We start from the raw sequence: 24,761 nt of genomic DNA, 5'->3' as shown, positions 1-24,761 counted from the left end.
GCCTGTTGAGCTATAGGCGCCGAGCCACATTTGTTGACAATTTTAAGGATATTTAAAATCTCTGAGAACACAGCTGCCCTAATGTTCCTTTTAGTTGTGTTTCTTTCCGGTAACATTTTCATTGCAATGTAATCCCCTAACCTTTTTTGTGGGTATTTATATGTGTATTTTTCATCCTTTAATGTGAGCCGTTTTTACAGTGAGGCCTTCTGTTTTTCTTTTGTAAACACATACCCATTATCTCTCTGTTTCTAAGAGTGTTTATTACTTACTCAGGGTGAGTTCATAAATTTCTGTATAATAAACCTAAATATTTTCTTGTATGATTTGCTCTTTTAGGTTTTGACTCAGCTGATAAACATGAATCTGAGAGTATTTATGAACTGCCAGTCTAAACTTTCTGATATGCCTTTAAAAAGGTAAAATACAATTTTTAAGAAAACAACTGAAAATATGATACTAAATTTGAAAGCTGGTATGAATGTTATCAGATCATACAGGTTTGTAGGTGAACATCATTTTTGAAAAGGTTATTTACTAAATGTTCAGTTTTGCCAAACATTTGCTTTGATCTGAAATTCTAAGAAGATAGTATGGGCATGAAAGCATTTACGTGGCGTCACCCAGGGTATTTGCATTTGTGCTTTTCATCTTAGAAGAAGAGTAGTCGTTTGAAGTTGGAATATGTGTGTTAGAGGAAGCTTACTTAGGCTCCTTTGCACGTATCTTGAAAAAGAGGACAGCTTAGCTATATATATATATATAGTCAAGAGCTTTGGAGTGGTCATTTATGGAAAAAATAATGCAAAAGGTAGTGAGTAGTGTAGCATACACTGGGACTGGGAGATTCTCAGCTTGTAAATGTGCTGTGTTCTATAGGTTCGAGTCTGAGTATTGAAACAGTGTTTGCCAGTAACCAAAGGGATCCCAGCTTCCATCATCAGCCATGCATAGGAGAAATGTTTAAGTTATTAGAGTTGTTTTCGCGGCTAGCCTGGCAACCCAATCAGCATTTACAAATTGGTTGTTAAGAGAAAATGGCAGCAGCCATTCTCGTGAAGGAACGCCCGCTGCCCCCCCCCCCCGTCGCCTTTTCTTACATCTGCAACAACCACCGGAGACACCATTAGGTCAAAAGATGGTCTTGGGAAAAGAAGAAATACTTCAAAATCATTCTACTTCATCTGGGTACACCTGATATTAAAATTGGAAAAAATATATTATAAAGGAGAAATTATAAACATATTGCACTTATAAATGAAGATGCAACGATTTTGAAGTATTTCTTCTTTCTCTATTGTCTGTAAGATTTGGCATGATCTGTTTTTTGAAATTATCTTTTTATTTATAAATATTAGTTGTCTATTTTTTGAGACTTTGGAAAGAAAAAATAAGAAGTAAACTGAGGACTCCATATTGAACCTCAGAGTCAAAGCATTCTGTAATAGACATACTCTCATTTGACAATGTAAATGTTACTTTCTTTGCATTATTATTATTATGGCTCAGTATTTCGTTGCAGCAATCATCTGATTTCTTTTTTGAATGTATTTATCTTCATTTGTTCTTTACGAGGTTTTTGTTTCTAGTCCTTATCTTAAACATTGTTATTGTTATTAAATTTTAAGCCTTTTTAATTTTGTGAAGGCAAAAGGTGGAAACCTAATAAACACAGTATATGTAAATAAATAAATAAATAAACCAGAACCCACACACGTTAGGAATATAAAATGTTGCTGTCACTTTGTAAAATACCGCAGTTTCTTAAAACTGTGAAACATGAATTCAGTTATGTCCTCATTGACGCAGACATTTTTCTGAAATAAATATGTAGTTCAACCAGACATTTCCTTGGAGGCTGACAGCTAGAGCTAGCTGTGGTCTATCTAAGGGTCAAGAGCCTTTATCTTGGAGTCAGAAGTCCTAGATGTGACTCCTAACTAATCTTTCCGAGTCTCTCTAAGCCTAACTAATCTTTCTGAGTCTCTCTAAGCCTAAGTTTCCTCTTCTGTAAAATGAGGTTAAAACCCACCTGACAAAGTGTTAGGAAGATTCAGTTTAATTAAAGACTGAGTAAATTCCATGGACCTCCACAAATAAAAGTTGTTTCATAACCTTAAAAAAAACAAAATCCATAAAACCAAAAGCTGTTTCTCTGACAAGGTCAAGGTCATCAATAAATCTCTTGATAGGTTAACTAAGAAAAAAAGAGAGAAAACAAGTTCCTAATACCAGGAGTGATATCAATTCCATGGCTATTAGAAGGACAATGAAGTAATATTACAAACAACCTTACAGCTCGGTGCCTGTGGCTCAAGCGGCTAAGGCTCCAGCCATATATACTGAAGGTGACGGGTTCGAATCCAGCCCGGACCCGCCAAACAACAGTGATGGCTGCAACCAAAAAATAGCTGGGCGTTGTGGCAGGCGCCTGTGGTCCTAGCTACTTAGGAGGCTGAGGCAGGAGACTCACTTGAGCTCAGGAGTTGGAGGTTGCTGTGAGCTGTGAAGCCACGGTACTCTACCCAGGGGGACAGCTTGAGGTTCTGTCTCAAAACAAACAAACAAACAAACAACCTTATGACTTTATGTTTGATAATTCAGATAAGATGGACAAATTTCTCCGGAGACATAAACTGCTAAGCTCACTCAAAATAATGGAAGAATGTGAATAGGCTTATATCCATTTAGAAATTGAATAAATAATAGCTTAAACTTTATCATAGGTATGTATTTGTAGAAATAAACATAGTATATAGTATCTAGGATTCAGTATCACCTATCCTTTCAGACATTCGCTGATGTTATTAGAACATATTCCCTGTGGAAAAGGGGAAAGAAACGACTATATACCACAAAATAAAGGTAATATCAGACTTATTTGTGAGAAATAGGATTGCCCCCTAAGAAAAAAAAGATGGTTTTAGAAATACTTTTGGCAATTTGGAAGGATACCCCCATCAGTTTTAAGCCACTTGTTTACCTGTGTAAACTCAAGGACTGTGGTCACATAGGAAACAAAAAAGAACTAACATTTTTCTTTTTAATTTCAGCTTTTATCGTTACGTCTTAGAACCAGAGATTTCTTTCACCTCAGACAATAGCTTTGCTAAGGGTCCAATAGCAAAGTTTTTGGATATGCCTCATTCTCCACTGTTCACTCTGAATTTGAACACACCTGAGAGTTGGATGGTAGAATCTGTCAGAACACCATATGATCTTGATAATATTTATTTAGAAGAGGTAAGAATATCATTGCTTCCAAATATCTAATTATGTACAAAAACTATTTATGATGTAGTAGTGGTAGGCTTTGAACAGACTGAATCAAAGTCTGGGGGGCCTCTGAGACTTTAATGTTCAGATATTATAGATACTTTTTAAAATAACAGCTTTATTTGTATATAATTTACATACCATAACATTTTTCCTTTAAAGTGTACAGTTTAGAGGCTTTATTCAATGAGTTTTGTAGCCATCACTGCTGTGTAATTTTAGAATGTTTTCATCATTGCCCAGAAGTTACTCCCCATCCCTTCCAGCCGTGGCAGCTGCTGATCTACTTTCTATTTGTACACACGTGCCTATTCTGAATTTTCTCTCAATAGAATCACACAAGATGTGGTCTTTCACTTAACAAATTGTTCTCAAGATTCTTGTATGTTGTAGCATGTATCGGCACTTTATTTTTAAATTGCCAGGTACTAGTTGGTTGTGTGGATATACCACATTTAACTTATCCATTCAGGAATGGACTGTGATTTGTTTCTACTTTTTGACTCTTATGAATACTGGTGCCATGGACATTGAGTACACATTTTTGTGCTGATCCCTAAATATGTTGTATATTTTCCATTGAATTCTTTAATTTCTTTCAGCAATGTTTAGAGTCTTATCCTCTCATCTGTATTTTTGGAATGACTTCCTTATTGTTTTTTGTTTTCTTTCCAGTCATTATAATTGTATGGAGTCATTCACCCACCACCACCAAGTTACAAAACACTTCCATCACCCCAGAAAGTTCCATCGTGCCCCTTTGCAGGCAGGCCCTATCCTCACGCCCAGTCTCAGGCAACAAGTGACGTGTTTTCTGTCATTATAGTTTTGCCTTTTTTCTGTTTCCTTGAAACATGATTACCCAGGATGTACGTCCATTTTGTCTGCTTCCCTCACTTTGCAAAGTGCGTTTCAGATTTGTCCATCTTGTTGTTGAGTAGTTTTCAAGTGATTTAATTTTGACATTGCAGGTGGACAACATAGTGGCTGCTGAGTATGAGCTGGAATACCTGTTACTGGAAGGCCATTGTTATGACATCACCACCGGCCAACCTCCACGAGGACTACAGTTCACTTTAGGAACTTCAGCCAACCCAGTCGTTGTAGATACCATTGTTATGGCCAATCTGGTAAATTATTCTCCAAGTAGTCATATTTTAAACGTATTAATTTGAGCACTACAGTTTATGGTGGTGCAGTCTTAACCATAGAGTGAGATTAAACTTCATACTGGACTGAATTTGGTCTATATGAAAATCATTAGTTCAGATAAATTTGAAGGTTAGAATTATGTATCAACTTAAAAGAAAAAACATAGTGGCTGGGTGCAGTGGCTCACACCTATAATCCTAGCACTCTGCAAGACTGAGGCAGGAGCTTCACTTGAGGTCTGGACTTAGAGACCAGCCTGAGCAAGAGCGAGACCCTGTCTCTGCAAAAATAGGAAAATTAGCTCACTACAGGTGATGGGTACCTATAGTCCTAGCTACTTGGGAGGCTGAGGCAGGATGATCATTTGAGCCCAAGAGTTTGAGGTTGCTGTGAGCTATAATGCACTTTACCCCCATGCAACAGAGCCAGACTCTGTCTCAAAAATAAATAAATAAATAAAATAAAATACGATGGGATACTCTGCATTAACCAACTTGGTCCCTGAAAATGGACTGCTCATGAGCTCACCATCTTGTTCTTTTCGTTGGACTTTCACAGCTTATTCACGTTTCCCACATTGATTCTGCACTGATGTGCAGATCAATGCCAGACTGCTTGGCTTAACTGGCCGGCATTTTTGCTGGCATTTCTAATGTGTAGTTTTGTTTGTTGTTTTTTTTTTTTTTTAGAGAGAGTTGTACCAATTTGTTTACTGTCTTATGTACATTCTAAGTGACTGTTATTTCAGAAAAAGAAGTGACTGTCACTTAGAAACAGCATTCTGATGTTTTGAAGAGAACTAAAATTTGGCTTTTCTTTTTGTTCTAGGGCTACTTTCAGCTAAAAGCCAACCCAGGAGCTTGGATCCTCAGACTTAGAAAGGGACGCTCCGAAGATATTTATAGAATCTACAGGTAGGATTAAGTGATACAGGTAATTTTTCTAGAACATTTTAGAATGAGAATCAGCTCTAATTGACTACTACCCTAGCAGTGAGCTAGGCATCATGAGTTTCATTTATAGTTGTGTATGTGACGGAACAATGCTTTTTTAGGAAATTAGATATTAAGAATATTAGGGTAGAATTAGATAATATAGATATAAATACCAAAAAGTATCGTCTTTATTCTTCGAGTGTTCCTTTGTGCTTATTAATAATATCTCACAATTAAATCAGTCTGTGATACACACATAGACAGATGAGAAATTTAATCATTTGAAGGAAGGAAAAATGAAACAAAGAGCAAACTTCTCTGCACAGAGACTCCGAGTGATGTGCAGACGCACACTATTTGTTAGCCTTAGCCTTGAAACCTGGCTGTTAGCACTGGTCTTCCTTGGTTGTGGTGGTACAGAAAGTCCTAGAACATTCCATCAGTAGCCTGGGTTTTGTATGTATTCATTTTTGAAAAAATTATGCTGCCTTTTAAAAAGTTTGGTATAAATTCTGCTTAACATAAATTAGTTTTAAGCTGTGCGAAACTAAGAAGCCTCTCAATTTCTTTAGGGCTTGAATCATTAGAGTTCATTTGAAGCAACCCCTGGTGTGTCCTGGCCTTAGTGTGATAGTGTATTACCAGCAACACATGAAGCAGTGTAGATCAGTGCAGAGTTCTTACCCAGGAAGTAGAATTTTGTGTTATAATAACATCTTTGTGGTAATAAGTAGGTTTTTCTCCAGATGTGATGGTACAGAATTGCAGTTGTCCTTCTAGACTCCGTCTCCTCTGTGTGCCTTGGCCCTGGCCATTCTTCCCCTTCCCAGGGTGTGATGTGCTCCCTGCTCCCTTCTAGCTGTCTGGGGCTCTTGTCCTCCTGTGTCTCTAGGCAGACATTTCCAGTTTCTCAAGTGTTCCATACTTCAGGTCTCTGCTCTGTCGAAATTGCACTTTGCCGTAGAACCCTACCCTCTGCTGAGTGGCAGCAAATGCAGTGAATTACTATTATTACTGTGACTTTTTCACCTTGAAATTTGGTGACCAAACACTTTAGGCACGAGTCTTGTTTAGTAGAGAAACGTGATTGTTAATTTTTCCCCTTCTGTTCCTGTGTACCTGCCAGAAGAGCTTGTTGCCCCTCTTCCTGTAGAGTGGAGACACCAGGTTGAGTCTAAGGCCCTTACTGTGTCGCTCCAGGCAGAGAGGAAGAGCAGTAGATTCCTTGATAGCACGGTTCAAATTAAAGCATAGAGGTGATGGTTTGGGTGGCTCGTCCCCCTGCTCTCCTTTATAGAAAGCTCTGTGCTTGCCTCAGACCTTATGAACACAGACAGTTGTTTAGCTCTTACCATGTGCTTGCCCTCCCTGGATGCCTCCCACTGGTGACAGATAATTTGAAGGAGGACTCAGGAAGGAAGTTTGGGCATGCACTATGTATAAAAATAAAGACTTCAACAGGTGGTTCTTTGTAGTTTAAAGGGGCTTCCTTTAGGTTGTGAGAAAGTGATTTATTCTACCAGCTTAGGCAACATAGCAAGGCCTCATCGGTGAAAAACTAAGTAAATGAATTAGTCATGTGTAGTGGTACATGCATATAATCCTAGCTACTTCGAAGCCTGAGGTAGGAGGATTGCTTGAGCCCAGGAGTTTGAGACCAGCCTAGGTAAGATAGTGAGACATCATCTCTTAAAAAAAAAACCAACAAGAAAAAGATTTGTTCTGAAAAATATCTTTATGAGAAGGGTGATGGACAAATATGGCGGATTGCTGAAATTATTGCATATGAGAGTTGTGATCTGTAATGTCTGTCTTGCTTGTGTCTCTAAGCCACGACGGTACAGATTCTCCTCCTGATGCTGCCGAGGTTGTTATTGTCCTCAACAACTTCAAAAGCAAAATTATTAAAGTGAAGGTGAGTTTGGTATGCTAAGGCAGCCACTCTTTCATAGCTGGTGAAAGTAGCAGTATTCTGGTATTTGGTGTGAAAATGCATATCTTGAAAGCAGCGCTGAGACTCCCTTTGGAATTTACTATTGCAATTGTAGGAATACTGCTTTAAGGCAAAATGTCTTTGTAAATTTGAGTTGGTGGCTTTCTTCAACTGAGAGATTGCATCTTTTGGGTAATCTCAGTGAGCGATGCAAGCCTCATTTTATATAAAATGTTCTCTTAGATGCTCTGTTGCTTGATAAGTCTACAGTTCTTATGATTATTACTATTGTAGTCTCAGAATATTGGGCGATGGGCCAGTGAAAATTTCAAAAACAATAAAATAGTACTTTAGGGCTATTTGTGGCTCAGTGAGTAGGGCGCCAGCCCCATATACCAAGGGTGACAGGTTTGAACCTGCCCGGGTCAAACTGCATTAAAAAATAGCCAGGCATTGTCGCGGGCGCCTGTAGTCCCAGCTACTTGGGAGGCTGAGGCAAGAGAATCGCCTAAGCCCAGGAGTTGGAGGTGCTGTGAGCTGTGATGCCACAGCATTCTACCAAGGGCACAAAGTGAGACTGTCTCTAAAAAAATAAATAAGTAAATAAGTAGTACTCTAATTTCTTCTCACTTTTACTTAGTGATCACAGAATTTTGAAGTTCTTAATGCTTTTAAATTCATGTAAAATAGATTATGAAATAAATAATCATCAATATAGTCAAAATAATCATCTAAAGTAGGCCACACATAGGTAAGCAGGAAAATGTCAGTATACTGCTGAGAAGACTCGGCCTGCTCATGCTAGAGATCCTGAGAGGAGCTTTTGACATGAACTCCCTCCTTCTGGATGGCAGGGCCTGGCAGACTGCATTCTTCCCTAGAACTCCCTGCCAGTCCCGTGAAAGGTGCTGCTGGTTCCACTCAGACTGTATTTCTAACACGAGTTTGAGGCTCTTTGCCCATTCTGCAAGCTGAAATTGGCTATTATCTAGTAAAAGAGAGACTGCTGTCTCCTCAGTTAAGTTTCTGGTCTGAGCATCTTGAAGAAGATCCTTGTGTTGAGGATCCTGTGAGACTCGGGGTGGGGTTGTACCTACATGTGGGAGAAGTGGTGATAATCCCTATGGTCAGTACTCACAGTGCACATCCAGTGACAAGCAGCTGTGTGCCTGTTAGACTGCCAGGAGGAGTAAGATCTATCATATATGATGGCAGGTTCAGAAGAAGGCAGACATGGTGAATGAAGACCTGCTGAGTGATGGAACAAATGAAAATGAGTCTGGATTTTGGGACTCCTTCAAATGGTAATTGGCCTCATGAAAAAAGTGCTTTTAAGAAAAAAACTGAGATACAAGCACCACCATCCCTCCTTTTTTGAGTCTTGTAATTCTGTCTGAACCTTTTACATTTTGCTTTGTACAGCTAAATCTTGTACTCATATTTGGGGTATTTTCCAAATGATTAAATGAAAAAGGGTAATGTCTCCTGGTGACATTACTTCTGTTCCATTCTTGAGTGTCATTGGGTTGCCTGCCATTTGGAGGGTTGATTGGTAATTGCTTGGTTTACTTCCCATTGCACAAACTGCGTTCTGTTCCTAAAGCAACATGGTGTCAGAGCGAGCGTCCTTCTTGTTATCCTGGGGCTGGCTTGGTCGGCCTTGTGCTCTCTCCCAGGGTGTGAGGGGCACTTCGGGACTGCTCTGGGGGCTTCTCACCCTTTAGGGAAGGAACGGAGGTGTGAAAGTACAGGCTCTTTCCTCTCTCCATAAAGGCCTGCACTGTACCAACATTTCAGGTGGTCATGTTTTTACCCTTACTGTTTTAGGGGCTTCACAGGAGGACAGAAGACTGAGGAGGTGAAACAAGATAAAGATGACATAATTAATATTTTCTCTGTTGCATCTGGTCATCTCTACGAAAGATTTCTTCGGTTAGTCTTGTTGATTATTTCAGTGTGTGTGATTAAATGCGTCACAGTGTTCTTATTTAGGGAGGAAAGGTTTTGTCGAGTTCTGCCCGTTATACTCCTGTGTATTTGAAGCACTCCGTGGATTGTGAATAGCTTGCCATAAGTGAGTGTATCTGTTTTGATCTGGTCGACTCCATAAAGTTGTGCTGTGTAGTGAATTCCTCTGTGCGACTATTACAAGGTGTAGACCTTTAATATCACACATTGTAGACAGGGGTATTTACTTGACCAGCAAGCATTGCCTATTCCTGAATGGAGGAGGCCGAACAGAGCATAGAAGGGGAGCAAAGTCATGGGACGCTTCACTGCCATCTGAAGAGTCACAGAGTTTAGATCCCTAGTTTGTATGTACGACACGTCAGAGTGTGAAGGAACTTGTCAGAGGTCACACAGCCAGAGCCCAGTGGGGCTACAGGCTTGGGCCACTTGATGTGGTGGCCGAGGGGAAGGCACTCAGGAGCCCCTTGTCACAGCATTAAGAAGGCTCAGCTCTGAAGACATACCTGGGCCTGAGGGTCACGGTCCTTATTGTGAGGGTTCTTTTCACTTTTCATCACAAATCTAGTACAGGAAATAATCAGAATATCATTTTACTCAGTTTTAGCCCTCTTGTTTTCAAGAAATGGTATTGGGCCTAAAATAGCCATGATAGTAGCAACTGAATTTAATTGAATTCCTTGACTAAAAAAAAAAAAAATTTTATTTTTTTCCCCCAGCCTCCCAAGTAACTGGGGCTACAGGCACCCGCCACAATGACTGGCTATTTTGTTTGTTTGTTTCAGTTGTCCTTGTTGGTTAGCTGGCCTGGGCTGAGTTCAAACCCGCCAACTTTGGTGTATGTGGCTGGCACCCTTAACTTTGGCATGGGGCCCAAAATTTGTTTTTGTTTTTGAAGTCAGGAATCCTGAGCCTATAACCCCACACCTACCTGACTTTCCTGGCCCCTCTCCCTAGCGGGGCCCTGTGCAGGCTGTAGGAGGCTGCGCCCCACGCTCTTCCCTGGGCACCAGGCCCTGCTTTCTGTCACTTGACGGAGGTATTTGGAGAGTGATGCAGTCAGTTGCCACAAGTTCCAGATTTCACTTGAACCATGATGTATCAGTTCATGAAGCAGGCATAACAGAATTAAAACATTAGTTTCTATCCATTAAGTATATTTTTGTTGGTGAGAAATGCCCCTTCTCTCCCATTCAGTGATAACTCTGTGGGTGGGAGTAAGTGCCATGTCCCGTCAAAGTCTCTCTCTTTGCCTGATTCAGCTATCAGTTAGCTACGCTGTCAAGAACATTTAGTTGTCTTGCGATTGACACACTAAATGTGTTGTAGTTAAAAACATTGGAAAATTATTATTATTATTTGCTTTTGTTTCCAGAATAATGATGCTGTCAGTGCTGAAGAACACCAAGACTCCCGTGAAATTTTGGTTCTTGAAGAATTATTTGTCCCCCACATTTAAGGTTTGTTTCACCAGGGAAAGGAAAACATTCTTACTAAGGAAATATTTACAGTTTTTCTTTTTTTTTATCTGTCTACTTTAAAAATTTTTCCTTTTATTAGGATCCCCTAATTTAGTTGCATATTGCCATGTTGATTGTTCTTCCAGGTCGCTCTACTTGAGCAACACAAACACAAAATTATTTTCTGTTTGAAGCTTGGATAATATAGAAGAGTCTGTATCTTTTTTTAGAAGCAACATTTTTTTTTTTTTGACACAGAGTCTCACTATGTTATCCTCAGTAGAGTGCTGTGGTGTCACAGCTCACAGCAACCTCAAACTCTTGGGCTTAAGTGATAATCTTGCCTCAGCCTCTCAGGTAGCTGGGACTACAGGCGCCCACCACAACACCCAGCTATTTTTTTGTTGCAGTTGTTTAGCTGGCCTGGGCTGGGTTCAAACCCGCCACTGAGTGTACGTGGCTGGTGCCATAACCACTGCGCTGTGGGTGCAGAGTCTAGAAGCAACATTTTGATAAAGTGACTAACATTCCCTTTTTCTGAAACAAGTGTGTCTTAAGTTTTAGAAAGCACAGTATTGGTTTTCATTAATGAGAACAATTAATTTTATCATGAACCACTACCAGATGAGATATGGAAATAATGCTTTGTCTATGCAGAATGAGTAACACTCTTGGAAGTTTTCCGGTTTATTCATATCAGCCACTATTCGTCATTCAAATTGATTTATTTTTATCTTTTGTGTGCGTGTGGAATTTACTAAACAACTTTTAATATATTCAGCAACATTTCTCCTAGCTAAGGTCTCCTGAGGTACTTATATTTAGAATCTGAAAGACGTAGTAATTCATTAATGGTAACAAGTTTGTGCAGAGTTTTGCTTTTGCCACATTATTTCCTGGGTTAGACCTAGTCTCGAGAAAGAAAAACTTATAATCAAGTTCAATAAATGTGCTACTGACGTCAAGTTTAGACAAGTCAACTTACAGTTCATGTGCCTGAACACACACAAATTTAAAAGCCTTCACGTAAAGATTTCTGTCATTTCATCTGGTGACAAGAAGTCCTAAAAAAATGGAGATTTTATGTAGTCACAGATGGGTTGGGGCCAAATTCTTTGTTTGACCACTGTTTTGGTAAATCTGTTTTATTTGTGCCATGTTCATGGTGGTTATCTTGCAGTATTAACCCAGTTCTCTTACAGAGGAAATGATTATTTGTTGTTCCCTGATTCTAAAAATAGGAGTTCATACCTTACATGGCAAATGAATACAATTTCCAGTATGAGCTTGTTCAGTACAAATGGCCCCGGTGGCTTCATCAGCAAACTGAAAAACAGCGCATCATCTGGGGTTACAAGATCCTCTTTCTGGATGTACTTTTTCCACTAGTTGTTGACAAATTCCTGTTTGTGGATGCTGATCAGGTAAGCTCTCAAAGGCCACATTTTTTTTTCTTTTTTTAGACAGAGTCTTGCTCTGTCACCCTTGCTAGGGTGCAGTGGTGTCATCATGGCTCACTGCAACCTCGAACTCCTGGGCTCCAGCTCTCCTCCTGCCTCAGCCTCCCAAGTAGCTGAGACTACAGGCACCCACCACAATGCCCAGCTAATTTTTTCTATTTTGGGTAGAGATGGGTCTCACTCTTATTGAGGCTGAAGGCCAGATTTTTAACAGTTTACATTAAAAACAACAGATTTCTTTTTCCTTTTTAAATGATATTTTTCCAGTTATGGAAAAACATACACTTATTTTAGACTTAGAAAATATGTAAAAGTATTGCTCAGATGTGATCACTTTTTAAATTCGCATTGAATGTGTCTTTTTAACATAGTTGTGGTAACATCATCTATGCAGCTTTGTATCTTACTTGATTCATTTAGCATAAATACTAAAAACTGAAGGTTTTTTTTTTTTGCAGTTTTTGGCCGGGGCTGGGTTTGAACCCGCCACCTCTGGCATATGGGACCAGCGCCCTACTCCTTTGAGCCACAGGCACCGCCCCAAAACTGAAGGTTTTTTTTTTAATAGAACTTGCTGTCATCTCCAGTTATCTGCACCAAAGCTAGAAATTATTGGTATGGGTGATAGAGGAAGCTCAAGTGGAAGCGTGGCCTTTGGAGTAGGGAAGATTCTGCAGATTCTCTTACAGAGGTCACGATTTGACTTAATTAAAGGGACACATTATGATGGCATAAGTGCAGTTCTGCCCCCAGCCCTCTGCCTCACCCTGAGCTGACTTAGGCCTAAATGCAGGAGAATTTGGGACAAAGGCTTTACCTACCTCTTAGAATTCCCATCAGCTGGCTCAGCCTGAAATATGCTTTCCTGAGTCTAACAGGGCCATTGTTCCACCCCTATGTGTTAATTTACATTGAACTTCCCAATAACCTTGTGAGATGGGTACTATCATCATTTTCATTTTATAAATGAGGAAGCTCAGGTACAGAGTAGCTAAGCCATTTCCCTTTGAATACTTGGAATACTGCGTGCCGTGTACTAGGCTAACAGTCTTCCATGTTAGTAAGGGCAGCCAGCTAATAAAGGGAGGCGAACGGGCTCACGGCGGTCACTGCCGCTCCTGTGCTGCTAACCACTAGACTCCCCTGCCTGCTGCCTAAGTGAGGCACTCTGATCGGAGCTGTCTGTGTGATTGCTTAACCAATGGCTTTTGTTGTTCTTTTCTGCAGATTGTAAGAACAGATCTGAAAGAGTTAAGAGATTTCAATTTGGATGGTGCCCCTTATGGTTATACTCCTTTCTGTGACAGCCGAAAAGAAATGGACGGCTACAGGTTCTGGAAGTCAGGGTACTGGGCCAGTCATTTAGCTGGGCGAAAGTATCATATCAGGTATTGGAAAGGGAGCACTCTTAATGCTGTTTGGTGGTTTTCTTTTCTTTAAAATTAATTTGAAGAAAGATGATTAAATTATCCTAAGAGTTGTGAATAGGCACAATATGGTTCAAAAATATAGTTAATATGGTTCAAAAATAAAAATTACAAAAAATATAAAGTAAAAAAATCTTTCTAATCTTATCTCTATCCTACTCATTCCCACCCCCACAACAAGTAACCTCCCCTGTCTATTTATTGTCTGTACTTCCAGAGTTTCTTACAGTTAATGAATATATATTCTTTTGTATACAAAGTATATTGTGTATTTACACTGTTTTGTAAGTTGTTTTTTTTACTTAATGTTTTATAGATCTTATTACATCAATATATAGAGAGGGACCTCATTCCTTTTCACAACTATATATTGTTCCAGTCTGTAAATGTTATTATAGTCTTTTCTTATATATTGCAATGAATAATCATCAAATACTTTATTTTCCATATTTGAAGTGTGTTTGTAGGGTAAATTCCTAGAAGTGCGCTTCTTAGGTTAAACAGTATAGGCATTGGGTTTCTAACGAATGCTCCATTATCTTCTCTGGGAGAGGTGTGATTTGGAAGATTTGGAAGGTAGGGGGACCTGTAGAAAGCAGCCCGTATAAAGGTACACGTGTGGGTGTGGTGATTTCCGTTTCATGTTTTATGTTCCTTGTCTAGGAGAACTGTAACACTGGGGTCACCCCCTTCTAAATATTAACAGCATTAGGATAGCCTTGACTAGTGGTTACTTGTTAGTTACTATAGCTTTTTATTACTGACTCTGCTGCATTTGCTAGATATCTTTCATCAGAGTTTATTAGGAACAATGACAAAAGTGAGCTAGTGGGGGCAGAGTAGGCCTTTGCAGTGACTTTCTTAGATATCATTGAAGGAGCACGCATTGACCATTACTGTTCCGTAGGGCCGCAGCTTACCTTTTCAAGGATAAGTCAGAATGTTTGGCAAGTGACTTGTTCGTTATCAGTGGGTTTAGTTTTTTCATCATAATCCATGACTGGTTGTAACAAAATGGATCTTCTCTGTTCAGTGCACTGTATGTTGTGGATCTGAAGAAGTTTAGGAAAATAGCTGCTGGCGACAGACTCAGGGGACAGTACCAAGGTCTGAGCCAGGATCCAAACAGCCTTTCAAATCTCGATCAAGTAAGTGTCTTTTTTTTTTACAGTTAACAGCTTCGGTGACAGGCACATAGTGTTCTGTCAGAAAATCAAGTGTTTGGCTCGGCACCCATAGCTCAATGGGTAGGGTGTCGGCCACATACACTGGGGTTGGTGGGTTTGAACCCAGCCCGTGCCTGCTAAACAACAATGACAACAATAACAAAAAAGTACCTGGGTGTTGTGGTGGGCGCCTGTAGTCCCAGCTACTTGGGAGGCTGAAGCAAGAGAATCGCTTAAGCCCAAGAGTTGGAGGTTGCTGTGAGCTGTAACACCACAGCACTCTACTGATAAGGTGATAGGGTGAGACTCTGTCTCAAAAAAACAAAAACAAACTGATTCTAAAATATATATGAGAAAACAAAACACAAAGTGTACACTAAGACACTTTTAATGAAAAATGAGGTAGGAGAACTTAATTTACGAGGTATCTAGATTTATGATAAAGCTACAGTAGTTTAGATAATATAGTATGGGCATGAAGATAGGCAGGTAGACCAGTGGAATTTTAAAAAGCCTAGAAACAGATCTTCAGAGCAATATGTTTTACTTTTAAAAATGCTGAAATAACTGTATATCCAACATAGAAAAATCAACGTTGAACTCTGTCTCACCCCACACATAAATCCCTAATGGAATATAGATCTGAGTATGAAAGGCAAAGCAGTAAAGTCACATAGGAGATCATCTGTCTGACTTCATAGGACTCAGAAAGCATTAACCGTAAAGAGAAGACTAAATAGATTTCAAAAGATACTATTAACAGAGTCAAAGTGGGAAGTGTTGCAACATATTTTAAGTAACAAAGGATGCACCACCATTATACCTGAAAAATACAAGATACAAAATATAAATCGAGAAGGAAAAACAACCAAACGATCCATATGCTTAAAAAGCCCTTCAGAAAAGAGAATATTTAAATTGTCATAAACATACAAAATGGTGCTCAACCTTTTTGTTAATTATAAAAATGTAAAATAAAATTACAACAGAGTGTTATTAATAAAGAATGAAATTATGGGCAGTGTCTGTGGCTCAAAGGAATAGGGTGCCGGCCCCATATGCCGGAGGTGGCGGGTTGGCAGGTTCAAACCCAGCCCTGGCCAAAAACTGCAAAAAAAAAAAAAAAAAGAATGAAATTACTAAAAGGAACCAAAGAGAAAATTTGGAGTTGGAAAATACAATAACTGAAATGAAAAATTCACTAGAGGTGTTTGACCAAAGATTTGAGGAGGCAGGAAAAACAATGAGCAAGCTTGAAGATAGGTCAATTGAGATTATCCAGCCCGAGGAGCAAAAAGTAAGAAGAATAAGGAAAAATAATCAGAGCCTCAAGAGACCTGTGGGCGCCATCGAATACATCAACATACAAATAATGGGAGTCCCAGGAAGAGGGAAAGAAGGAGGAAAGGAGAGCAGAGAGACGGGGGCAGAAAGAACTTGAGGGACACCAGGAAGGTACACGAAACCTGAGGAATGCAGAATCATGTTGATGACTGTATTTTCTCAAAATAATTGCCACAACACTGCACTTTGCATTGGTGTAAACCATTTCTGAAAACACTGCTTCCATTCATTTTCTTCAAGTACTGTAAGCTCACTTTTGTAGGTGTGAATAGCTTCTTTGGGTCTGGAGAACCTTCATCCAGGCATGCAATTTTTGACTGTAGAGACCAGGAAATAATAATACACAGCCAGGTCAGCACTGCAAGGTGGATGAGTCATAAGTTTAACGTCTGTGGACTCTGGAAACTGAATAGTGATGTAGGCTGTGTGGGTGAACGCACTGTCATGGTGCAAGATAGTCTCCCCGCAATCCTGTCTTTGGCCACCATTCTTGATGCCTCCTGAAAATGTTTGGTAGACGTAACTGTTGTGTACCGCTGAGCACAGAAGAGGAACTATAGCAACGTGACCGCTTTTGGAGAAGAAGGTTCCCACCGTCCTCTTTCCAACATTTCAGGGTCGCTTCACTTTTGTTGGTGGATTTTCCTCAGGGGGAATACTCCACACTGTCAACTAATGCTTATTCTCTGGATCAAACTAGTAAGGCCAGGCTGTGTCACCTGGATTGCAGTAAGGATGTCCAAAACACGGCTAGACGTACCTCCGTCAAATCTGACCAGCACTTCATACAGTTCAACACGAATGCAGTTCTGGTCATCTGTCAAAGTGTGAGGCACCCATCGCGATGAAACCTTCCTGACTCCAAGATAATCATGCAGCCTTTTGGACACTGCTAGTGATCCAATTTGTCGTGTCACTTTAACGTCCTTAAGTGTCACTCACCTGTTTTTTCGAACCACTTTTCCACAGCAGCAGTGTCTTCTCAGTCACTGTGGTCTCCACATGCTCACTCTCCTCATCATTCAATTAAGTTTGGCAAATGTTTGAGCCTCTATATGTGTTTCTTTTCTATTTCAGTTATTTACTTATTTATTTGAGACAGAGTCTCACTTGTCACCCTTGGTGGAGTGCTGTGGCATCATAGCTCGCAGCAACCTAAAACTCTTGGGCTCAAGTGAGTCCCTTGCCTCAGCCTACCAAGTAGCTGGAACTATAGGCACCCACCATAGCGCAGCTATTTTTAGAGACAGGGTCTCGCTCTTGCCCAGGCTGGTCTTGAACCCGTGAGCTCAGGTGACCCACCTGCCTTGGCCTCCCAGACGGCTGGGATTATAGGCGTGAGCGACAGCGCCCGCCATTCTTTTCTCTTTCACTTACTTCTGCTCTTTATTGTTTCTTTTCTTCTGGTTTCTTTAACTTACTAGGGTTTTTTCCGAATTTCTTGAAATAGATGTTTAGTTATTGATTTTTTAATCTTTTCTCTGTGTATATGTGTGTGTGTGTATGTGTGTGTTTTGAGACAGAGTTTCACTTTGTCACTCTTGGTAGAGTGCTGTGGCATCATAGCTCACAGCAACCTCAAATTCTTGGGCTCAAGTGATTCTCTTGCCTCAGACTCCCAAGTAACTGGGATTACAGGCACCTGCTGGAACACCTGGCTATTTTTGGAAATGAGGTCTTACTGGCTCAGGCTGGTCTCAAACCTGTGAGCTCAGACAGTACCCCCACCTCGGCCTCCCGGGTGCTGGGATTACAGGCATGAGCCACCATGCCTGGCCCTTAACCTACCTAATACGTGGATGTGATTTTCAAGTTCTATTTTCGTAGGACTTTGCTTATATTCCATATCTTTATGTGTAGCATTTTCCTTATCATTTGATTCAATATAGTTCTAGTTTCTCTTGATTTCTTCTTGTTTTTTGAGTCTTGCTGTATTGTCCAGGGTAGAGTACAGTGACACAATCATAGCTAATTGTAACCTCCAACTTCTAGGCTCAAGTGATCCTCTTGCTTCAGCTTCCCAAATAGCTGGGACTATAGGCACATATCAGCACACCCAGCTAACTTTTAAATATGTGTAGAGATGGTGTCTGGCCATGTTGTACAGGCTGGTCTCAAACTCCTGGCCTCAGGTGATCCTCCCTCTTGGCCTTCGGAAATGCTCTGATTACAGGCATGATCCACCACACCTGGCCATAATTTCTTCTTTGGCTGACATGTGGGTTATTTGTAAGTGATTTATAAGATTTTAAAGTTACATTGGATATACCCTTTTCTCACAGTGTCATTTCAGACATTTGTTACGATTTGCCTTACGACTCAGAAATGATCAGTTTGGTAAATGTTTCTTCTGTTTTTGTATTCAGCCAATATTAGATATTTTTCTCTATATGTCCATTAGTTGAAGTTTAACAGCATTGCTATCGTTTTGTCTTTTTCTGTTTGTTTGTTTTCTGTTAGTTACTAACAAGATTGTGTTAAAAATCTTTTTATGCACTGTGAGATTTGTTTCATCTTGAGTCTGTCAAATTTTGCTACATTTTGAGACTATATCATTAATGCCTACAAATTTGAGAGTCAGGTTATTTTTTATCCAATGTGACAATGATTTAGTTTGAACATTTAGTCAGTCCATGTATAGCTGACATAATTAGCAGTAACTTTGGTTTTTTGCAGTGCTGCTATTTATTCTACTTTACATTCCTATATTCTTCTGTCAGTTTCTCTTTTTAAAGTAACTTCTTTTTTGAGACAGAGTCTCATTTTGTCACCCTCAGTCGTGTGCCATGGTGTCATAGCTCACAGCAACCTCAAACTCTTGGGATCAAGCTATCCTCCTGCCTTGGCCCCCTACGTAGCTCAGAGTACAGGCACCCACCACAACGCCTGGCTATTTTTAGAGACAGGGTCTCAGTCTTGCTCAGGCTGGTCTCTGACTCCTGAGCTCAAGCAGTTCACCAGCCTCAGCTTCCCAGAGTGCTAGGATTGTAGGCACAAGCCACCACACCAGCCAGTTTCTTTCAATTTGATTGAGATTTTTTACTCCATTTCCCCAAACTTTATTAAAGAAGAAAGCAGTGTTGTTAAATCTCTAGAATATAGTCAAATTGCTGAGATTCCTCCCTTGAAAATGTGAATTTGATTTCCAAACACATGTCGGATGTGTACATGGTTCGCAGCTGTACTGAGTAGGTGCAAAGCTGAAATCTTAGTGGTTGTCTTGCAGCCTTCCCCAGACTGCGGTCTGTCTTTGGATCAGCAGTACTTAATTGCCTGAAGAGCTACTATGGCTTCATTAACTTTTGTCTATGGCTCTCTGAGCTCTTCTATATTCAGCAACCGTCGGATCTCAGTAGCTTCATTAAGGACTGCATCTTCTAGGCCAAAACCAAGAATGTGTTTGTCTGAAGCAGCAGGCAAGCCTTCTTTTGTTTGATTTGCTGTAGCGACTGCATCCTCTCTCAGGAGCTCTTGAACCAAAGTTGAAATTGCCTTAAGCAATTCATGACGGAGGTTATCGTCATGAAGCTGAATCTGAAGGAGGTTAGCCAACGTGATTACGCCAGTCTTAAATTCAGAATTATTTACACCCATGTTGATCACTGGCTCTGCATTCCTAGTTGTGCTGTCAGCATTTTTTGCATTATCATTACTAAGTCCTTGTATTTTTCAGCATTATCTTCATATTCAAGTCTAAACCAAGAAGCCAGTCTTGCTTTTTGTCTGTCTTGAATCTTGAAAGGATAGTTAACACCTCTGAGATACTTTTCAAAGAACTTGGGCCAGTCACTGCTATAGATGTTTTTTAAATTAACTTTGTCTTCTGTCTTACAGGGTCAGATTTTCTGGTCTTCGAGCCAAACAAAGTTTCTAAATTCTATTCCATCTTTGCACTTGAAGCTGTCAGGGTTGTGGTTGTTGAGAGCTATCAGTTTGTGTAGCAACACAGTCTTTGCTTCTCACTCTGGTCCCCAGGCCTTGGCCAGGAGAGGAGAATCACAGGGGAGCGGATGGTGCCGGCACAGCGAGAGGGCTTTGATGCTCTGTTGGCTAATTCATATACTTTTTTGTTGTTGTTGCAATTTTTATGATTATTCCAGAGATGGCAATGTGTATTTCTGACTTTGCAAAATCTAATAATAATTGGTATATTTTACCTACCTAGGAGATAATGCAAAAACATCAGAACACTGCTTGTCAAATTTTAGCATATATGTAAGAATCAGCTGGGGAGGTTGTTAAGGCATCAGTGCCTGTGCCACACACCGAGATTCTGGGTCAGTAGTTGTGTTAGGCCTAAGAAGCGGCCTCAGCAGGCTTCCTGCTGCAGTCCACAGACTACGTGTAACCAGTCCAAACTGTTTAAGTCCACTTATCCTCATTCAGCCTACGTGCCTTGCTGATGTGTTTTTATGCCTTGTTTTATGTTTTAAACCCTGTAGGATGTTCTCGTTTAGGGCAGTCTGTATCTGTTTAAGTTTAAACTTACTCACGTGCTTACTGTTGTGTTACTTTGCTCCTCTCCTGCATTGCTGAGCTTTCACTGTAGGATCGTTTTCCTTCCGCAGAGAGAATGTATATCTCTTAATTTTTTGTAATGTGAGTTCAGCTAATAACAGATTTTTTTTCAATTTTTCTTGTCTGAAAATGTCTCTTTTTTTTCCTTATTTCTTACATGTTTTAAAATATGTATTATTGGGTGTACTAATTTGGATATTTGTACCCCCTAAACCTCCTGTTGAAATTTGGAAGTTGGAGGTAGAGCCTACCGGGAGGTGTCTGAGTCATAGGGGCAGATCCTTTCCTGACGGTAATGAGTGAATCTCTTTCTGTTCTTGTGCGAGCTGATTGTTCACAGAGCCCCTTCCCTCCCTCCCTCCCTCCCTCCCGCTTCCTTCTCTCCATGTGACACCTGCTCCCCTTCACCTTCCACCAAGAGTGGAAGCTGCCTGAGGCCCTCAGCAGAAGCAGACGCTGACGCCATGCTTCTTATGCTAGAACTATGAGCCAGATGAACCTCTTTTCTCGTAAATCAACCAGCCTCAGGTGTTCCTTTGTGGCAACATAAACGGACTAAGAACTATCTTAACCGTTTTTAGGTGCACAGTTTAGTGGCATTAGGTACCTTAACAATGTTTTGTGACCATCAGCATCATCCATCTCCAGAACTTTTCCCCAACTGAAATTGTATTCCTTTTAAATAATAATTCCCCCCTCTTTCCTCCCCACAGCTCCTGTACCCTCTATTCTACTTGCTGTCTCTATTAATTTGCCTGGTCTAGGTACCTCATATAAATGGAATCATACAACATTTGTCCTTTAGTGTCTGGTTTATTTCATTTAGCATAGTCCTCAAAGTTAATCGTGTTGTGGCATGTCCGACTTTCTTTACAGTTAATACTGAATAGCGTTCCATTACACGCAAATCCTGCATTTTGTTCATCCATTTATCTATTGGTGGCTATTTGTCTTATTTCCAACTTTTGAATATTGTTTATGATGCTTTTGTGAACACTGGTGTACAAGTGTCTGAATTTCTGCTTTCACGTCTTTTGAGTATACACTGAAAAGTAGAATCACAGAATCACGTGGTAGTTCCGTGTTTAATTTTTTAAGAAGCTGCCGAATCCTTTGCCACAGCAGGTTGCCATTATATATTCATTCCTGCAAGAAATACACCGGGTTCCGTTCTCACCACGGCTTTACCAGCACTTTCCTCTTCTCTCTCTTCTTTCCTTTTCTTTTTCCTTTCCCTCTCCCTTTCTTTTCGTCTTTCTTTTTGACAGTAGCCATCCTTATGGGTATAAGTTTGGGTGTAAAATTGTGGTTTTGATTTGTATTTCCCTGGTGACAAATGGTGTGCTTATTGACCATTTGTAATCATCTTTGGAGAAATGTCTATTCACATCTTTGACTATTTTTGGATTGATTTCTTTGTTGTTTTTGAATCGTTGGAGTTCTTTATATAATATGAATGTAATCTTTTATCAAATATATGATTTACACAGAAATTCTCCCATTCGATTTTTTTTCTTTTGTTGCCTGTGTGTTTTTCCTTTTTTTCAATCTTTTTTCTTCCGTTGCCTGTGTGTTTGCTGTCTTATCCAGTAAGTCATCGGCAAATCCAGTGTCTTGAAGAGATTTCCCCATGTGTTTTCTTCTCAGAGTTTTATAGTTTTAGGTTTTATACTTAAGTCTTTGATCCATTTTTAGTTAATTTATCTTTCTGTTATCTTTGTTTCCAATGAGAAATTACCGATCATCATTTTCCCTTGGAGTACTATCTGTTTCTTTGGGCTGTAGTGAAGATTTGTATTGACCTTCAGTGGGTTTCTCTATAACATAAATTGGTTTTTGTTTTGGGTTTTCTTATTTGGTCTTACTGACGTTGCTTAAATATGTAGCTTCATTGGATTAGGAGAATTCTCTCTGATTATTCTTGAGATAATAGTTGTGCGGTGGCATCTCTCTTTATTCTAGCAACCCCCCCATAAATGTGTTAAAACTTTTTTACTAAACTGTGTATTTCTTTCTGTATTTCTTTTTACTAAACTCTATATTTCTGTATTTCTTTATTTTAGTTTCTCTGTGCTTTGCTCTGGTTATTTCCTGTATAATTTGTTAAGCTTTCCATTTGTTCTTAATTTGGGTTTTGATATTTTAGTTTTATGTTTCCATTGTTTTTTGTTTGATGCTAAAATTCTCATTTTTTTTAATCTTATATACAGTGAGTATATTTACTTTAAAGTCTGTATGATACTTGGTATCTCTAATTCCAGAGCTACTATGGATCTGATTCTTTTGTGTCATTTCTGTTATTGTTCTGTTTATGTTGTCTCTCATACATCTGTTTTTTTGTTTTGGGAGGGTTGAGACAGAGTCTCACTATATCACTGTTAGTAGAGTGCCATGGTGTCACAGATCACAGCAACCTCCAGTTCCTGGGCACAGGTGATTCTCCTGCCACAGCCTCCCGAATAGCTGGGACTACAGGTGCCCGCCACAATGCCTGGCTATATCCAGGATTATTTTAATTGAGTTTTAAGATTTTCATGATTTACAGTTGAGCTGCATTCTTTGTTGGACCTATTTCTGGTTCACTCTAAATCATAATGTGTGTTTCTTTGGTATCACAACCCAGAGCAAGCAAGTTTCACCAGAACTCCCCTCAGCCACTACAGATCTTGTATACATTTAAATATTTTGTTACCGCACCCTTGAGTGGCCATAGAGCCTCAGAAAACCTCACTGAGCAGCATAGGACTCTGAGAGAAAACCCCTAGATTGCAGAGTTGTCTTTGTGAGCCTCTGCCCTCAGCTTTCTGGTGTTTTCAAAAGACATGTCTTTTCCATAATTTATTCAGCTTTTCTAGTTGTCTTCAGGAGACATCTTGTCTCATAGTTGACCAATACTGAAGTAGACTTCTGTTCTTTTTCAAGCAGAGTATGGAACTCATACTGTGTTCTTGATTCAGTGTTCTGGAGCAGTGCAGCAAGCTCAACAGTTTATGAAACTTTTTTCTTTTTTTTAGACAAGAGTCTCACTGTGTTGCCTGGGCTAGAGTGGCGTCAGCCCAGCTCACAGCAACCTCTAACTCCTGGCCTCAATTGATCCTGCCTCAGCCTCTGAAGTATCTGGGACTCTGGGCTTTGCCACCCTACTAATTTTTCTATTTTTAGTAGTGATGGTTCAGGCTGGTCTCAAACTTCTGAGCTCAAGCAATCCTCCCATCTCCGCCTTCCAGAGTGCTAGGATTACAGGCGGGAGCCACTGTACCCAGCCTAACAGTTTCTAAATCTTAAGTGAATATAAGATAAATCAAGATGAGTTTTTGGTATCTTAACCTAGCTACTTTTAAATTTAGTTCATTTGAAGGATTTCATAAAGAGAACCATCACCTATTTATTTTTGTACGATCATGGAGCATTCTTTATAAGTATCACAGTTAATCGTTTCTATACATTTTATTCCATGAGTGTTTTGTTCCATGTAAGTCTTAGAACAATGGAACATTTTATTTTGTCAAATTCAGAAAGTCTCCTGAGATAAAAGCTTTAAGCACAGGACAAACTTGGCCAGAAAAAATATGGATGTCATCTATTTGGGAGCAAGTCTTAATAGACAAGGTAAGTATAGAGCTTCTTTGAGAGAAGGCTATAAGATGTATGAATCACCACTGTATTGGGTTGGCTCTCAAAAGTCAACAGGAGTATTTGTCTTAGAATCGCCCTCAGGGAGGAAAGTTGAGGTGTAGGCTCTTTGTGTTTTTTAAGCTAAAGTCTTTCAGTTGCTTATTATGAGTAGTTTCATGGCTCCTCCAAGTTTTGAGGTTTTGGAAAACAACCTATGTAAATCCCTTACCTTCTCTAAGGCATTTGGTAGGGACCTTTCCCTTGTAAACATTTGTGACTGGCATGCATGTGATATGTAATGAATAGCTGACACCACTGATTTACTATGCGTTGATTTAAATTCTCCCAGAATTTTAGATTCATGTGTTTCATTTTCTTTACCAAACAGGATTTACCCAATAACATGATTCATCAGGTGCCAATTAAATCCCTCCCTCAAGAATGGCTTTGGTGTGAAACATGGTGTGATGATGCGTCCAAGAAAAGGGCCAAAACCATTGATTTGGT

General features: G+C 39.8%; 1 protein-coding gene and 1 pseudogene across 1 annotated transcript in view; one reads left to right on the top strand and one right to left on the bottom strand.

Moving 5' to 3' along the window:
• Window positions 1-24,761, top strand: part of UGGT1 (UDP-glucose glycoprotein glucosyltransferase 1) — a 114,460-nt gene that overhangs the window by 82,923 nt on the left and 6,776 nt on the right. The window contains exons 27-38 of the mRNA XM_003800346.3: window positions 340-419; window positions 3,054-3,243; window positions 4,248-4,406; window positions 5,257-5,342; window positions 7,194-7,278; window positions 8,512-8,600; window positions 9,124-9,228; window positions 10,640-10,724; window positions 11,966-12,148; window positions 13,412-13,572; window positions 14,645-14,759; window positions 24,643-24,759. Of these exons, the coding sequence (XP_003800394.1) occupies window positions 340-419; window positions 3,054-3,243; window positions 4,248-4,406; window positions 5,257-5,342; window positions 7,194-7,278; window positions 8,512-8,600; window positions 9,124-9,228; window positions 10,640-10,724; window positions 11,966-12,148; window positions 13,412-13,572; window positions 14,645-14,759; window positions 24,643-24,759 (1,455 nt within the window). The remainder of the gene's footprint in view (window positions 1-339; window positions 420-3,053; window positions 3,244-4,247; window positions 4,407-5,256; window positions 5,343-7,193; window positions 7,279-8,511; window positions 8,601-9,123; window positions 9,229-10,639; window positions 10,725-11,965; window positions 12,149-13,411; window positions 13,573-14,644; window positions 14,760-24,642; window positions 24,760-24,761) is intronic.
• LOC105888051 lies at window positions 19,205-22,387 on the bottom strand (annotated as a pseudogene).

Source organism: Otolemur garnettii, unplaced genomic scaffold (assembly GCF_000181295.1).
Source record: "Otolemur garnettii isolate 467f Iridium unplaced genomic scaffold, OtoGar3 scaffold00173, whole genome shotgun sequence".
Classification (NCBI taxonomy): Eukaryota; Metazoa; Chordata; class Mammalia; order Primates; family Galagidae; genus Otolemur; species Otolemur garnettii.
The sequence above is the reverse complement of the archived record's forward strand: the minus strand, read 5'-3'. Positions and strand labels throughout refer to the sequence as shown.